The following is a 17,614-nucleotide window of genomic DNA, read 5'->3' on the forward strand; positions in this document are numbered from 1 at the left end:
ACAAGGAATACACTGGGCACTGCTATACATATACACACACAGCTATGCGATACACATATAAGGAACACACTGGGAACTAATCTACACATGAATACACACACACACCCTCCTCTTCTTCTTACCCTGTCCCAGCACAGCATGTCCCCATTCTCGGCAGTGTCAGTACCTGCGGTGATGTAGGAAGCATGTGATCAATCAGGACACATGGCAGAAGAAGAGAGCAGTGCAGAGGCTCTACTCTCAGGGAGATGGGGTGCAGCGCAATGTCAGGGGGGTCTGGCAGTGCTGGATCCTCCAGACCTTAAATCTATAAGATGCAGGCACTTTTTAGCAAGATTTTTTTCTTGCTGAAAAGTGTGTCTTATAGTCTGAAAAATATGGTAATCGACACACACAAAGATCAAAATGATAAATTATGAAATCTGCTTGAATAGCTTTGTATACTGTAAAGCTTATGATTTAGCATAAATAAAAAAAAAAGAAAGGTAAATTTTACCAGACATTGGTGGCATGAAAATTTGTATTTTTTCAGAAACTTCACAAATAAAAGACCCCTGTGGCTTTGTTAGGATAAACTGAATTATGACATTGAAAAGCAACTGAATTTATTCAGGGATTATCAGTGGTTACAATATTTTTCCACATAACTAGATTACCCCTCTATCCACTTAGTGGACATTTTGAATTCAAGACTAACAAGTCCAATTTCAATATTTACAAGAATTTCACTACATTGGTAAAGTTTCAAAGAGGATCTGTCAGGGTGATTTGGGACACTTAATCACCCACATGTCCTTATGGACTGGTGGTTTAATGTCCCAAATCAACATTTAGAAAGTATTTGCCAACAATTAAATAAATTAAAAAAAAAAAAAAACACTTCATACTTGCCTTGTTTAGCTCCTGGCGCATGCCTGCTAACTACACCTCTGCTTCACTGTGAACGCACTGCGGGTACAGTGCTTGCACAAAGGAAACTGAGGTGCACTGCTCTGGCTTAATTATTGCACAGGCACACAGAGCACCAGAGATGGGTCCAATGCGCCTAAGTGGACACAGCTCTGTGCGAGTAAAAAGGTTTTTTTTTAAATAGCGGGCAGACGGTGGGTGGTTTGTGTCACAAATCGCCCTGACAGGGATTTTTCCTTATCCACATGAATGTATTTAGTCAGTAAAATACAGACTATGGGGGTCATTTACTAAGGGCCCGATTCGCGTTTTCCCGACGTGTTACCCGAATATTTCCGATTTGCGCCGCTTGTACATGAATTGCCCCGGGTTTTTGGCGCACGCGATCGGATTGTGGCGCATCGGGGCCGGCATGCGCGCGACAGAAATCGGGGGGGCGTGGCCGAACGAAAACCCTACGTATTCGGAAAAACCGCCGCATTTAAAAACCGAAAATGTGTCGCTTGGGGAGCGCTCACCTTCACCTTCTATGGGATGGTGCATTCCGGGGCGTTAAGATTATTTTCGGCGCTGCAGCGCCACCTGGTGGACGGCGGAGGAACTACCATCTTAAATCCCAGCCGGACCCGAATCCTGTGCAGAGAACGCGCCGCTGGATCGCGAATGGGCCGGGTAAGTAAATGTGCCCCACTGTGTTCACCATATTTCCCAGACCAAACACAGTGCAGGTAGCACAATTTGCATTCTCATCTTTGGTGCTGTGGAGTCACTGCAATACCCCCATCAGGTTTTCTGTACATCATAGTAGTCCTATGGGACTACTATAGTGTTGCAAGTCCTGCTCTCTGCATTTTGCCACGTCTGAACACACAGTCCGTATGTCACAGACCAATAAGGTTTGTCTATTAAGGCCTTGTGTCTGCTTTGGCACGTATGAGCATAGACCTCTTGACATGAAAAATAATAATATAATAACCTGGAGACCGCTGAAAGAGTTGTGAAGTTCTACACAGTTAAACATTTGTTTAGTTTAAAGAATGTCTTTTTAAATCATGAAAATAGAGGAACGGTTACAAAACAAAACTCAGCGCAACCACACAGTATTCAGCTGGGTTTGGTTCTTGATACTGGTGTCCATTTTAAGAACTTCTCTGATGGCCATTGTCGCATATGTAGATGGAGGCAGTGAGAATTCCATCTTCAATGCTCTGTATTTTCCTTCTGTAGGTAAAATAATAAAAAGACAAAACAGAATATGTTAACCCCTTGTGCCCCTACAGGTGGTTACAGATTTGTAAGATTTCAAGAGTGATTTCTCATGACACATTGTACTTCACAATTGTTTAAAAATTTTGATTGAAAAATTTGTCAAAAATTTCAATCAATTCTCCATTTACAAAGTTTTAAATTCTCTATTTTTGAAGCAGATAGACATAGCAATCAATTTTTTTCACAACTTACATTTATCAAATGTCTGCTTTATTTTGGCATTGTTTAAGATTCCACATATTTTACTAGAACGTTATGAGGTTTAGAATTTGGGTGCTATTTTTAAAATTATTTTGAAAACTGCCAAAACCTGTATTTAGATGGAATATTCAACTTTCAGTTGACTGTGAGAGTCCTAAATAATAGCCAGATTTGTAAATTACCCTATAACAAAATGGAGGTGTGGTCTACAAATTGTAATATTTTGACATTTTTTAGTAACTCTTAGTGGAGGAAATAAAAATTACCATATTTTTCAGAGGCATAACTTTATGTTTCAGTTGCCAAATCTGGTTACGGGCATATTTTTTGCAATAAGAGTTACTCTTTTTTGGTTTGGCCTAATGGGTGACCTAGATCGCACTCCTGCACTGCTTGACACCTATATCTTGCACAATAACCCATATCACAACTACTCATTCTATTGGGAAGCACTCAAATTATATTTGATAGGTAGCCTACAGTCAGCCATTTCATATATTAAGCGGTCATCAGCTGAAGAGGAGGAATAGTTGGCTCAGGATTGTAGTTATTTAAAAGCTGTGTTCATAGCAGCCCCTACGAAAGAAAATAGATGTGCTTGGCTCCAGTAGGGGAGAAAATATATTCTCACTGCCTGTAGTAGAACAAGCGACGCATGTTATTTAAAAGCTAAAAATATTTTGAACAGGACAATCAGTCCAGCAGTCTCCTGGCACACTTGATTCACCTTAACATGGCATCCCCAGTCATTCTTAAAATAAGAAAATGATTCTGGAGTGTTAGTGAACACAACTAAAGATATATTATCTGTATTCACCTTCTTATACAGCGATCTATATAGCACCAAGATTGAACCTTCCCTGCAGGAAATAGATGAATACTTGGCGTCCCCTGTAGGACGATAGACACTGAGCAGCGGGAACTTTTGGACGCCTCTATCACATTGGAGGAGCTGCAAGAGGCTCTCACCAGCATGACCAAGGGAAAGCCCTCCGGGCCCGATGGTCTGCCCTTGGAGGCTGTGATTGAATATCAAAAGACCCTTCTCCCTGCCCTACTCCCCAGACGAAGGCTAGCGCCGAAACGCGCGTTGGGGATCATTCGGTCCGTGGGATACCTGGGACATACCAAACACTAGGGGTAAGCAATGTTCTCTCTGCCTTTTTGAACGCACTTTGGCTCAATATGTAGATATAGACCTACACCTTCTCCTGATATGCACTAGCACTTTGACTGGCCTGTTGAGACACTGTGGCAATCTACCATTTGCATTGTGCACTTTATGTTATCAAGTGATAGGGACATGCACTAGCACTTTGACTGGCCCGTTGAGACATTGTGGCGATCTACTATTTGCATTATGCACTTTATGATATTTAGTGTTCTCTCCGCCCCCCCCACTGATGTGCCCACGGTCATTTGATTTATCCATTGTGATGAATTTCCATCTTCACCCTCATTCCGATACCTGCATTATTTCTCTTCCCCCGTTTTATCTCATATTTTAATATATATCTGTATTGTATATATTCAATAAAGACGTTGTCACTTCATTTTTATGTGTAAATTGGCCTAATTTCTAAATAGGTGCTTGTGTTGTAGACTGGCCAATATAGAAGGTCTAAAGTATTCGAGGAGCAACAATTATTAGCATGTTAAACAGAAAACATCATTAGATATTCACTCCTCCCTATGTAACCCCAAAAGTGGTACTATTTATTATGTGTTTGTATGGGGATGTGCAATTTGAGGGGCTTATGTTTTAATAACATTTAAGCTTATTTTGTTTTAGTTTATACAAACTTAGACTTGAACCAGCGATGCTCTGATCGCCTGTTCATGTCCAAGACATTGCACTACATTACAAATGTATTGTAATGCAGTGAGGAGGAGGAAGGGTAGCTTGACTAGATACTGCAGCTCTCCTGCCTCCATGACGGGAACAGGGGACAAGGAATTGGAGAGTAAAAAAACATTTCTGAAGTTCTTCTATCGAAGCCCAGCTTTTATTCTCTAAATTAACTGTTCATAGAGTGTTGTTATTGTATAGGAGCTATGTAATGTAGTAAAAACACAACCATTCATACACAAGCTGCTACAGAAAGGTAACCAGAATCTGTGTACTGACCTGTATTGAAGACTGGCAATGGTTTTCCTTCTAGCATCTCTATATCAGTTCTAACAAGAGGGATCTTTGTTTCATCATATGCAACTACTTCCCTGCATGAAACAATAGAATTTTTATTTAAGAACAGTCCAAAGAATGATTTCAGCAAGGTCAGAAACCTCAGCAACCATATAAAACAAACAATACCGTTTTTAACCCTTTCAGGACCTGGCCCTTTTTTGTTTTTTAATTTTCATTTTTCACTCCCCATGAACAAAAATCCATAACTTTTTTATTTTTCCATGTACAGAGCTGTGTGACAACTTGTTTTCTGTGTAACAAATTACACTTCATAGAGATGGTATTTATTATTCCATGCCGTGTACTGGGAAGCGGGAAAAAAATTCCAAATGCAGTGAAATTGGTAAAAAAACGCATTGTGCCTTTCTCTTGTGGGCTTGGATCTTATGGATTTCGTTGTGCACCCCAAATGACATGTCTACTTTATTCTTTGGGTCGGTGCGATTATGGGGATACCAAATTTGTATAGGTTTTATAATGTTTTCATACATTTAAAAAAATGTAAAACCTCCTGTACAAAAATTTTTGGGGGGATTTTGCCATCTTCTGGCGCTAAAAACTTTTTTAAACTTTGGTGTACAGAGCTGTGGGTGGTGTCGTTTTTTGCGGATTTTGATGACGTTTACAATGTTATCAATTTTAGGACTGTTCGACCTTGTGATCACTTTTTATAGAATTTTTTTTTTTTTTAAATGACAAAGTGCCATTTTCGACTTTGGGCGCAATTTTTCATTACGGGATTAAACACAGTGAAAAAATGTTATCATATTTTGATAGATCGGGCATTTTCAACGGCGATGCCTAATGTGTTTATGATTTTTACTGTTTATTTATATCAGTTCTAGGGAAAGGGGGGGGGGTGATTTGAGTTTAGGGTTTTTTATTATTTTTATTTTTACTATTTTTCAGACTCCCTAGGGTACTTTATCCCTAGGTTGTCTGTACGATCCTATCATATACTGCCATACCACAGTTTGGCAGTATATGGGGGATTTTACTCCTCATACATTACAATGTGCTGATAGCACATTGTAATGCATGGGTTAACCCGAAGTAGAGACCCGAGGCTACCATGGCGACGGATCGCCGCTCCCCGTTGACGTCATGGGGAGCGGCGATCCTCGAAAAGATGGTGGCGCCCATGCGGCGCCATCCTTTTGAAACCGCCGGCAGCTTTGCCGGCAGCGATCAGCGGGAAAACACCCGCGATCAGTGCTGGCACCAATCGCGGGTGTTACAGGTAAGCCTTTGCTGCAATATGCAGCAAAGATTTACCGGCTATGGAGAGGGCTCAGCGCGTGAGCCCTCTCCATGCACCCGCGGCCGACCCGTGACGTGCTATTACGTCACGGGTCGTGAAAGGGTTAATAGTCTGTAACCATGAAGGGGAAAAAAAAAAAAACTTTGCATAAATTAGAAGTTCAAGTGTATCATATCTTATCATAGCAAGGAGATTCTCCACCTGTTCTTACTTTCTTTTCAAGTCAGTCAATTCTGGCTATACGTCAAAAGAAACAATTTTTGTTATACCAGGTTCACAATACATACCAGCTAACATCTTGGGGGTGTATTAATAGTTTTCTGTATGCTCCAGCCAAAGAGTAATCTTTGACTCTATGTCTCATGTTTTTAATATCCAGTTTGTCAACAGCAAGCATTTCTTCATAAGCTGCAGCAACTATACCAAAAACAAAAGGATATGGACAGTTGTGAACCTTAATATACAATATATATAACACAGAGACAAGATCAGGTATTAAGGCATGAATCCAACCAGAATTTTAATGGGAGAATGATTATTTTTTGACACATGTAAACAGAAATATTTGACAGATATAACTCTGTATTTTTGTCCAATAAAGCATAGGTGAGCTGTACAATTTATGGCCAGGAGGCCTGTGTGGGTCTTTATAAAGACCCTCCACATGCTGCAATAATTTTACCTATAAAAAAAAATAAATTATTGTGGCAGGTTCAAGCCAGGGAATTTAACATTGAACTGATAAAACCCGGGATATTTCTGCCCTGTCCCTAGCTTATCATAGCAGATTTGACAACTAGGTGAAATCTTTTTACTTTGTTAATGCTGCACATAAAAAAATTATGTTACCCATACCAGTCTGGGAAGATAAATTTAAAAAAAAAAACACAACTTCAAAAGAGATATGGCCCATTTTCACTGCAGGAGGAATAAATCAGGAAATTCACAATGAAAAATTCTTACAAAACCTGCTCCAAAATTGAGTGCCCAAACTTCAACCAAAAGCCACTTATTTATCGCAAAATGCCAGCACAGCAACTGAAGCAGTAATTTATTTCTCCTTGTTCTTTGACAACTTTCAATCGTTCAGCCTCCTAAGGACACCAACACAAGTGAAAGTAGGAGGGAAAATTTGCCTATCATTGTAGGAAGATTCTTTGAGTTCTGTCTGGTGAAATTCATGCTGGGGTTATGGCCCGAGTGCCCACACAGAGGGCTCCGAGTGGCGCCTCTGGCACCAGTGCCATAGGTTCGCCACCACTGTCCTATAGTAAGCAAGTCAGAAGATGTGATACGTCCTCTTTACAGGGAAGATGTCAGCAGATGTGAGCACTCTAGACTGCATACACCATTGAACTATGCAAGTTTTTCAGGATGGGACAAGGAAAACATGACCATGGAAAGGAACCATTTAGGTATAAGGTCAATGCTTTTTAATCATAGTTTTAAATGAAGCCTTTATTTTGAGTGGGTTGATTTGTATGACAGGTTCTCTTTGAGAAAAAAAAAATACCTGCTGTGGGCAAACATCACTGACCGGAAGAGCATACAGTCCTTGTAGTATTTGTTACTTTTATAGTAGTTTTCACCTTTAACTGTGGATAACAGCACATATACTACTGGGACACATGGCTCTAACAAAAATGTTAATTTAAAAAAATCCTGCCTTTTTAGAATATGTCACAGTTATGAAGGAGGTTTTTTTTTTTAAACTCACGTTTGTGCTTTGGATATATGACATCAAACCCTGGTAGTGGCATCACAACGTCGTGAATGGTGTAATTGTGAATATTACTTTCATCAATTACAATTGCAGTTGCTGAAAATAGAAAAATAAATTATAAGAAAGGAGAAGAAAAACTAAAATATTTCAAACTGAAAGTTTGATTGAGGGGTGTATTCCCCATTGGTTTAATTGCAAATTAAAGTGCAACTGATGTTTCATGCAAACTTTTGTGCAAGTACATTTGTAACAAAATAGTTTTCCGAGCATTACATAACTTGTAGCTCCATCTGTTTTCAGTTTTACCTGAACTCAGATGCAGGATAGGTGGAGATTGGCTGCTATGTTCTCCAATACAATAATGCAGGGAAGAGGATATCCTGCTCTTGCGGTCACACGCCACTACTCTGTTGACATGCAATTATTTTTTTAAATCTGTTGTGAGAGTGGGGCCAGGGACGCCCCAACCCTTTGTAATTCCAGCGTTCTGAATATCAGAGCAGATAGTATTGTTCTTTTTATATTTTATCTTTTAGTTGGACATGCAGCATGTGTATATAGTTCAATGTAGACATGCAAGCTGACCCATACATTCCGAAAAAAAAAAAAATCTGTTTAAATACCTCCTTTGAGCACAAGGTCCCCTGGAACAACTTTAAGTCCATATTCCTCAATTCTTCTGCTAACCATGTTGTTCCATACATAACTCTGATAACTGTGTATATACATTAGTCGGTTGTTCCTGGGAATCTAAATAAAAATTGTAAAATTAACGAGATTTATTTCATTCTACTCCACATGGTTATATTTTATTACAATATTTTGTTATAAAGTTGTTTGTAATACTTTGTCACCAAGAATTGCTTGATCTTTGAGACCCAACATTTGAGTTCTTTGATTCCATACTATACAATATTTACTAGCCAGTAAAATTTATGTTAAGGGGAATATCAGAAGTTATACCTTGCACATAGGACTCTTAAAAGGAAATTACCACCAGGATGAAAGATTGTAAACCAATCACACTTGCATGCTGGTATCCTCTGGCAGGATCTGCTCTTTTAGCTTCTTGTGACCTTGTTATTAAAAAACAAAAAGGCTTTGCAAACTATGCAAATGAGCCTGAGGGGCTCCAGGCTCTGTTAACATCTATGTAGCCTGGACCCCCTCAGGTTCATTTGCATAATTTATAAAGCCTTTTTAGTAAAAACAAGGTCTTAAGAAGCTAATACAAGAGTGGATCCTGCCAGATATATATCCAATTGAGCCAATTCCGACCCAGCTCTAGATCGGAGCCGAGTCTGCATTGGGATACACCGGGTTCCGGCTCTAACTAATAGCCTACAAAAGAGGCCAACGAGTAAACTAAAATCCTGGCAGCTGCAGGTCCCACCTTCTCTTCTGTGCCTCACTGTGTGTCCATAAAACAGTTAACTGGCCACATGTGGGAGAGGGGGGGGGGGTTGTCTCTGTACTCAGGAGGAATTGCATAACAAATTGTATGAGGAGTTTTCCCCTTTTATCTTTTGGAAATGTGTAAATTTTAAGGCTAACTAAACGTATAACCGTCAAAATTTGACCATTCTAAATTTCACCTCCATTTTGATTTTATTACTATGAAGATCAAGGGGTTAACAATCTTCCTAATAGCGGTTTCTGATAGTTTGAGGGGTGCAGATTTGAAAATGGGTTGTTGATGTTGTACATTTAAAATTTCATTACCAACAGCAATTATCCCCAAAATAGTCAATTCTGAAAATACGGAAAACAGATATTCGATTTGTAAGCCGTGGGATATCAAAATAAGTTCCAAGACATTTCAAAAATTAGGAAAATGTAGCAGACATACAGGAAATGTTATTCTGCCCCCGAGTAGCATACAGCCTGCCCCCGAGTAGCATACAGCCTGCCCCCGAGTAGCATACAGCCTGCCCCCGAGTAGCATACAGCCTGCCCCCGAGTAGCATACAGCCTGCCCCCGAGTAGCATACAGCCTGCCCCCAAGTAGCATACAGCCTGCCCCCAAGTAGCATACAGCCTGCCCCCGCCTAGTATGACGTCAGCAGCAGTGCGTCATACTATGAACCTGCTGCTCGGGAAAGAACATGGCAGCGTCCAGCACGACGTTACAGAAGACGGGTGCTTAAGTAAGAAGAGGAGCCGGGAAGACAGAAGACGAGCCGCGCGGACATCAGGGGAGCAGCGCTGCGCATCGGGGCCACCGGAGGGTGAGTATATAAGTTTATTATTTTTTAAGTCCAGTATTGACTTGTGTATAAGCCGAGGGGATGTTTTTCAGCACATTTTTTTGTGCTGAAAAACTTGGCTTATACACGAGTATATACGGTAACACAAAACTTATCAGCCAAAATTTAACACTAAAATGAAGTACAAAATGTTCAGCTCAAACAAGGAAACAATCTCATAATCCCTTTGATAAGTAATAGTGTTCAAAAGTTATAACCATATAAAGCGACGCAAGTCAGAATCCAAAAAATGGGGCCGATTCTTAAGCTACAAAATGGCCAAGTCCTTAAGCGGTTAAACAGGGCTATAATCATATTCCATTAACTTTAATGACAGCTTTATTCTCCTTTTTTCTAGTAACAACTCTGATAAAACAGTGTTTAGCTTGAGGAATTAATAACCATTCACTGTTTCACATTATTAGCCGATCTTTATTGCAGGGGGTGCTTTCTCAAATATTTTTACAATCCATGAACTGCATAAATTAACAAAAACAAAACAAAACAAAAAACATGCTGAATGCTACCGAATATATTCATAGAACAAAATGAAAACCTCCTTGCTGAAATTTTTTTTAAATCTACAACCTGCTAGTGTATGATAATACTCACTATGCCAAAGGCGGTCACAATGTTTTTAAGGCCATACTTTGAAAGTCCACGAAGTAGCTGGCCTTCTACACACCGTTTAACAGGTAATTTTCGCAAAGCAGCATCTGGATCCTTTGTCTTAGCCCATTCTTCTCTGCACTCCACCAGATATCCCTTTTCAGCTACAAGTACACAGTTCATAAATGAGGATGTTGTGGATCTTTACACAGAAATACCCTTAAAGCAATCTTGACATAAATGTATTTTTCACTTCAAATAAAAAAAAATGTCCATATTATTTCACTCACCTTGTAACAGTTATCTAAAGCCACTACCGCAGTAGCAGAGAAGTGGGCTGAGCCTGAATTTTTCCTCATCTTTGCCCTAGAGCGGAGCCAACTACATACTGTCCTCATTTCCCCTGTGATTTCTGATGAAGGAGCTCAGCAGCTAATCCAATGAGAATTTAAAAGAAAACTCCAATCCTTACATATGCAATCTATATAGTATACAGGCAGTCCCCGGGTTACATACAAGATAGGGTCTGTAGGTTTGTTCTTAAGTTGAATTTGTATGTAAGTCGGAACTGTATATTTTATCATTGTAATCCCAGCCAGAACTTTTTTGGTCTCTGTGACAATTGGATTTTTAAAAATGTTGGGTTGTCATAAGAATCAGGATTAACACTAAAGCTTCATTACAGACACCGGTGATGCCTGTTATAGCTGATTATTGTAGCCTAGGACTACACTACAATAAATTACCAATATCCAGAGGTCCGTTTGTAACTAGGGGTCGTATGTAAGTCGAGTGTTCTTAAGTAGGGGACCACCTGTATAAGCTTTCTGACTGGCATGGATTGGAAACAGGGTGTTCCTGCTTCATCCCTATGTACTACAGGTTTTTATGTAGAATTAAGTTTTGCCCGTCTGCCACGCTGCCCATTGGATACATGAAAAGGCGTATTCCCATGCTAAAGTTCTTCTAAACTGACAGAAGGGCAGATGGGGGAACATGGGAGCCCCTCTTCCACTAGATTTTGCAAGGGACTTCTGCAAAGAGCAGCAGCCCCTTCATAGAGCATTTATAGTATCCAACGCATTACTTTATGGATTCAGTGAGGAGATAAACCACAAATGGCTGATCTACAATGGGGGTAGATGCAATGAAAGTAATAGGTGAAATTTTCCAACATGACAATAGCTAATGATTTATGAAAAAACAGTTACTGGTGGGACACCATCATCAGGGCTTCTGTCAGGTAGAGTTATAATAATAGAATCATGTGCATTAATCTAATCGCCAGGGAGCTTTATGTAGACAGTTGAAGTAGTCTGCTGTTGTGGAAGCCCATATGTATTATAACAAGCTATCCGAAATAGGAATAACAGGGTGGTCCACTCTCTACCAAAAACTTAATTACAGTTACCACAAAATTATTTCCATACCTCCAGGTCTTGGTTTCAGGATCAGATCTATCATTTCATTCCAGTTACTCTGTAGAATAGCTCTAAAATAAATAGCTAAAGTAAGTTTCATATTTTCAATTAAAACGGCCCATCGGATTTCATTATTCCCGCAGAAAAGAACCCTTTCTTATATGGAAACCTAAATCACCTTCCCCCACAGATGTAATAAATATCAACTTTCTTTATTCGTTTCTTAGAAAGATTAAATTGTGTACCAGTTCTTTGTACTGACTGCATATACTGTACATAAAGTGTATATGACAAATCTGACATCTTACCTTCCCACTTGGTACGTAGGAACAGCAGTCGTTCCAAATCTTTGCATGCCATAATAATTTATAAATCCAATATCCCTGAGAGATGTCATGGCTTGTTCTACTTGTTCATCTGTTCCAGTAATATTTCTACCAAAAGAAGTTTTAGTGTTATTGTCATCCAAGAGGATCTGTGTCCTATCTAATCCAACCGGTTACAGCAGATGTATGGCTGTCAACTAAAATACTACTTTAGACAGCTTTGTAATTACCATGACGTTAAAGGTCGTCAGGTGCCACTATTTCTGTCACCTCTACCTATTAGAGCAGCTCACAAGGATCCCATCACAGCGTTTATCTAGTCAATTCATACATTATTCATTATAAAAGCATCTTTTCTTTATTATGAAAAGGAGGTTGGTCACGTGGTCAGAGGCAGTGATGTCACTCCTGTTACCCCTCCCCCTGCTCATGTCTGTGTGTAATGTATAGTAAAGCACTGCTAGTGTCTGTGCTTTATCTGCCGACATGCTCTCCCTCATAATACACGTGTGAGACACAGACATCAGCTACACATGAATCTGACATGTTCTGCTATAACATGGCTGTTGTATCTCTCCTATACACACACAGGCTGCAGGGGTGTGGCCACCAGGAAGCACATGGAGGAGCCATTACACCCCACATCATTATACAGGCTGTCAGTCAAGCACTGGGGAGCTCGACTCACTGGACATCTCACAGGTCATTTGCATACAGCTTTAGGACCTCATTGCTTAAGTTTAAAGGCATGTAGAGGGACAATGAAGGGATAGAGGCAATTCTTTTTTAATGGCAGTTTATGAAAATATATTTAGTTTAGGGGGTTAATTTGCCTGACGGGTTCTCTTTTATATAAAGTTGATTTTTGGACACTCTGAAAGCTGACACAGTAAACATTTCCAAACTGGCAGATGGAGGCATCCCTTCCACTCAGTCTGCAGAATATACATTGCATCAATCAGTAAACATTGGATGCAAAAACGCAGCAATCTTACGGTTTTCCACCCTGCTTCCTGCTGGAGAGCAAAGTATACACTCAGCAGAGACCACAGTAGCCTATGATGGAGGGATGCAACTGTATGGCATGCATTACTTCCCCAAGGATTTTACTGTCCATATAAGGACAGTGACATCACTGGGAAAACTCCCAGAACATCAGCAACTCCTGGCTGTTCACTCCTCCTGCCACCTTTCTTGGGAGAGGAGCATAATTGTAGAACACATCCACCTGTACAAGTATACAGTGGTATACACTGTAGCATTCCGTGGTGAGGATACATCAAGAATTCTCCTATTATTAAAACCATGTTGTAATAGATATGACATACAGAGTTCCATAGAAAAGTTTCATAATTTATATTTCATAGAGACTACATTTTTTCTTTTAAGCTAAAAAAGACATACCTGCAGAGAGAGCAGGTACTTTAAAGAGTATGTTCACTCAGCTATAAAACAAAACTAATAAAATCAAATGCATTTATTTGCCACGAAGTCGAGGAATTCTGATGCTGGTCATCACTGTTTTGTTGGCTGAAACCAAGGGAGGGCAGGATGCTTCTTTAACATGCAAATAAAATAAGCAACCTTCATAGATCACAAACATTTATAAACATCTAACCTTAAAACAACTGTGAAATGATTGCCTTGAAGTTCACCCAATTTCAGTGGATTCTTCTGGTATGTAAAATTTCCCAATCTGAAGTTCATTAAACACTTGTTTAAATGAGCCAATCTTTGTGCTGTTATCCTGTAAAAGAAATGTTATTGCATATAAAAAAAATGCAAAAGATTTAAAAAACACAACTCTTATTACCACAAACTTTGCAGTAGTACATTTTGAATATACAACAACTCCACTAGATCAGAGAAAATTCCAGGGAAAATGGCAATAAAATGTAGACCACATCTTAGTGGCTGTTTAATATTGCATGCAATGTGCTGGAAAAAAAATCCAAATGTGGTGATATTTATGAAAAAAAAATGCATTAGCTCTGTTTCTACACTTCACTGTATAGTCCAAATCACACATGCACTTTATTATTTGGTTTAGTATAATCATGGAGATACCAAATTATTATTTTATATTTGATTTACCCCTTCCTGCAAATGTCCTTTTTTAGTTTTTGAGTTTCCATTTTTTTTGCTTACGTTCCTTAAAAATCCATAACTTTTATTTTTCTGTGTAAGGAGCTTTATAAGACCTATGTTTCTGTGTAACAAATAGTACTTACTAGTGACAGCATTTACATTTTCCATGCCTTGTAATGGAAAGAGGGAAAAACAGCAAACTTGATGGAAAAAAAACACTTTTGTACCATTTTCTCATGGGCTCTGTTTTGACTGCTTTCACTGTGTGCTCCAAATGACACCTCCCATGTATTCATTGGGTTGGTGCCATTATGGGGATACCAAATTTATATAGGTTTTAATTTTTAACCGAAACAAACCCCCCCAATTCTTCATTTGGCCATATTCTGACTCTAATAACTGTACATTCTGACGCTGTGCAAGATGTGATTTTTTTCTTTTTTTTTTTTAAAGACATGATGTTTTCATTGCTACCATTTTGGGAATGTACAACTTTTCGATCACTTTTTATACAACTTTCAATTACAAAAAGGTTGCGTATGGGACATTTTGGCGCCATTTTCCCTAACGGGGTGCACCGATTGGAATAGCCTTTTTCTTATATTGATAGGTCGGGTTTATGGCAACAATGAATTATTGTAGTATATTGTAAATTCCCCGGATCTGTAAACAAGCCTGCTCATGTGTGTGTAATGGCGGAAAAGCTGTTTTTTTTTTTTTTTTTTTTTTAACCCATTACCAAAAAAAATTAATAGAGAAGGCATTTTGGAACGTGCAGATACCCACTTTTCTATTTCTGTTCCAGGAAAAAGGGCAAGATTTGAAATTCTAGGGTTTTTTTTTTTTTCATCAGGCTTCTTTGGGTACTTAAGGCACAGAAGGCCTCATCGATGATACAATACAACTGTATTTGATATTTGTGAACATACTGTGATCACCTTCAGTGGTCATGGACAATTTATTAAAAAGTACTTACTTGAGAACTGCAATTGCTTGAACAGTAATAGCCCTTTTGTCCTTGGTCCCCATATAAGAAAAAATGTTGGGTTTCACCCTGCCTCAAAATGAAACATGATAGAACATTAGTCATCAATGTTACGTTATGGTTGCTGGTCATTTTGAACTAATTGTAATCAAAACTGTTACAAATGAATTTTTAACTATCAAAAACCTCAATTTTTTTGTACATTCCTAGGGAACTTTGGTTAGACATGGACTAAGGCTTTTGAGGGAAGCAATGTGATGCTGAGCTGAGAAAACTTAACTGTAAATAGGTAGTAAAAACTATGGAAGCCATGGAAGTCATGAATAAAAACTATTCTGCTAGAAGGTTTTCTGTAAGTGGACAAAGCTCCATTTATTAACATGTAAAATGCTGCATGTTATCAGTGATTATTATAACCAACCTGTAATGGACCTGCAGTCCATCAAGTGATTAATATTATAATAATGTACAATAATACATAATAACGTATATAAGTCTCAGTAACCAGCAAATAAAATATTTTAGCATAATGAAAGAACAGCGCAAACCTTAAAAATTTGGAAAGGACATTAATAGCATCCATAGTGTCCTTGTTTTCCTTGTACAGCACGAAATGGCAAAAGCTTCCCCTGGATTTTGGCCAAGAATGTTTACGTGGATCTTGAAAAAGAAGAAAAGAACACAATATTGCAAGATAGAAAAAGACATTAGAAATGTTGATATGCCCTTAGTAAATGGATACCCACCATATTGTAAAGTAGACTATTTATAAAAAAATAAAAAACCCTTATGGGTATAAAAAAAGGACACAACATGAAATATACAGAGCTTGTACAATTTGTTGAAAAAGTTAAGGTATTGATTTTCTTTTACCACTTAAAAATGTGTGTTGGCATTTCCATTCTTTTTCAGGAGCATGAAATGCCAGCTGTGCTTACCTGAAGGTGTTCTGACCTCTGTCCAAGTGTATAGCATTAAGAGCACAAGAAAGTAAGGTTTAAATTCTACTTTTTAATATTATTCGGGGGTGGACATGCAAAGAGAACTATGGCTGCATGGTCATTCCACTTTTCAGGGTACAATGGCATCCAGCAAATGCGTGGCAGGTCGTAATGGTCTTAGAAGCAGGTACAGTGAGAAAATGAACCCTTTCCAAAAGCATCAGATTTTCCATCTGAAGAAATCCTTTGGCTTAATGTTATACGAGAACGAATTGTTTGTATTTTACTGAAATGTATATTTGCCTTATGAGGCAAGTAATAAAACAAAAAATGTTTTTACTAGGACAAGACATTTAGATACCCAACATTTAAACCGGTATTCTGGCTAAATAACATTTTAAAGAGACAGGCAGGACACGTTAGAGAGGACATTTCAGCACCTTCACTAAACCCATATACAATTCTTTTGAAATATAGAATTGTGGCACCAATTCTGCAGATTTTGGAATTATCCCTGGCTGTAGCCATTCCTGATCAGATCTTATTTTTATCTTTCTGCTGTTTGATGGGGGACCAGGATCATCCATACGACAGTAGACAGCCTAACTAGAATTGTTTTATGGTAATTTCAGTACTCAATATACTTATTAGGCTCTCTGCTGTCAGGTGGTTGGTCTTGAGATAGATAAGACCCCAACACTACAGATCTGAAAATACAGACATTGGTAGCTCAGAAATGGTGGGAGCTAAAGAAATAATTCCATTGAGGTGTCACCTATTAAAGAAGACAAAAAATATGAAGTTAATGGAGGTGATGAAAAATTCTGAGCATGTTAACAACCTCAGTGAGTGGTTCCACTCAACACACAGGGAATGACCACCTTGCAAATAACAGTGAGTTATCTCTTTCATCAATAATGGGCTGCAGGGTCATTGCCTGAATGTTGAGCAGAACCACAAAGAAGTTGCAAGAAGAGTCCCAGGAAGATTCCAATAGGCAGAGAAGCTAAGGCTTTATACTTTTATTAAACAAAACCTGCCTTTTCCCATAAAAATTAAAAGTAAATATCCTGCCGAAAAACTCCAAGGCAATTCCATCACATTGCTATTATTATTATTATTATTCTACAGGTACAAGCTGCCTTCATGGTTAGAGGAACCTATATATGACGTGACAAGTGAGCTGAGAAGATGAATGCAAAAAGTGCTTCTTTCATAGTGCAAAAACAATACCTATGTATGCAGTGTCTTAACAGGCTATATACTTTAGTGAGAGGATGCCATGCAAGTGCTATTGCTACGAGTGTCTAAAAGTTTTAACCCTGTGACAGAATAAAACAATCAGAAAAAGAAAAACCGTAAATGTAGTTGAAGACAAAACTTAAAATATATATTTGAAAAAAAGTGTTTTTTCCCCACAGTCAGAAAAATCTGATTCTTAATTACC

The 17,614-nt window shown here is 38.6% G+C and overlaps 1 protein-coding gene across 4 annotated transcripts in view; it reads right to left on the reverse strand.

The window, feature by feature from the left end:
• Positions 1-502: 502 nt before the first annotated feature.
• Positions 503-17,614, reverse strand: part of PUS7 (pseudouridine synthase 7) — a 38,343-nt gene continuing 21,231 nt past the window's right edge. For 3 of the 4 annotated variants that reach the window (XM_072147194.1, XM_072147192.1, XM_072147195.1), the window contains exons 6-17: positions 16,165-16,182; positions 15,775-15,886; positions 15,218-15,295; positions 13,772-13,900; positions 12,136-12,261; positions 11,837-11,898; positions 10,410-10,570; positions 8,175-8,301; positions 7,546-7,647; positions 6,116-6,245; positions 4,508-4,599; positions 503-2,130 (exon numbers count right to left, since the gene is read on the reverse strand). In XM_072147194.1, coding sequence (XP_072003295.1) covers positions 1,994-2,130; positions 4,508-4,599; positions 6,116-6,245; positions 7,546-7,647; positions 8,175-8,301; positions 10,410-10,570; positions 11,837-11,898; positions 12,136-12,261; positions 13,772-13,900; positions 15,218-15,295; positions 15,775-15,886; positions 16,165-16,182 — 1,274 coding nt within the window. In that variant the 3' untranslated portion in view covers positions 503-1,993. The remainder of the gene's footprint in view (positions 2,131-4,507; positions 4,600-6,115; positions 6,246-7,545; positions 7,648-8,174; positions 8,302-10,409; positions 10,571-11,836; positions 11,899-12,135; positions 12,262-13,771; positions 13,901-15,217; positions 15,296-15,774; positions 15,887-16,164; positions 16,183-17,614) is intronic. The other variant, XM_072147193.1, reaches the window with a different exon arrangement.

The sequence above is a fragment of the Engystomops pustulosus genome, chromosome 4 (genome assembly GCF_040894005.1).
Source record: "Engystomops pustulosus chromosome 4, aEngPut4.maternal, whole genome shotgun sequence".
NCBI classification, from domain to species: Eukaryota; Metazoa; Chordata; class Amphibia; order Anura; family Leptodactylidae; genus Engystomops; species Engystomops pustulosus.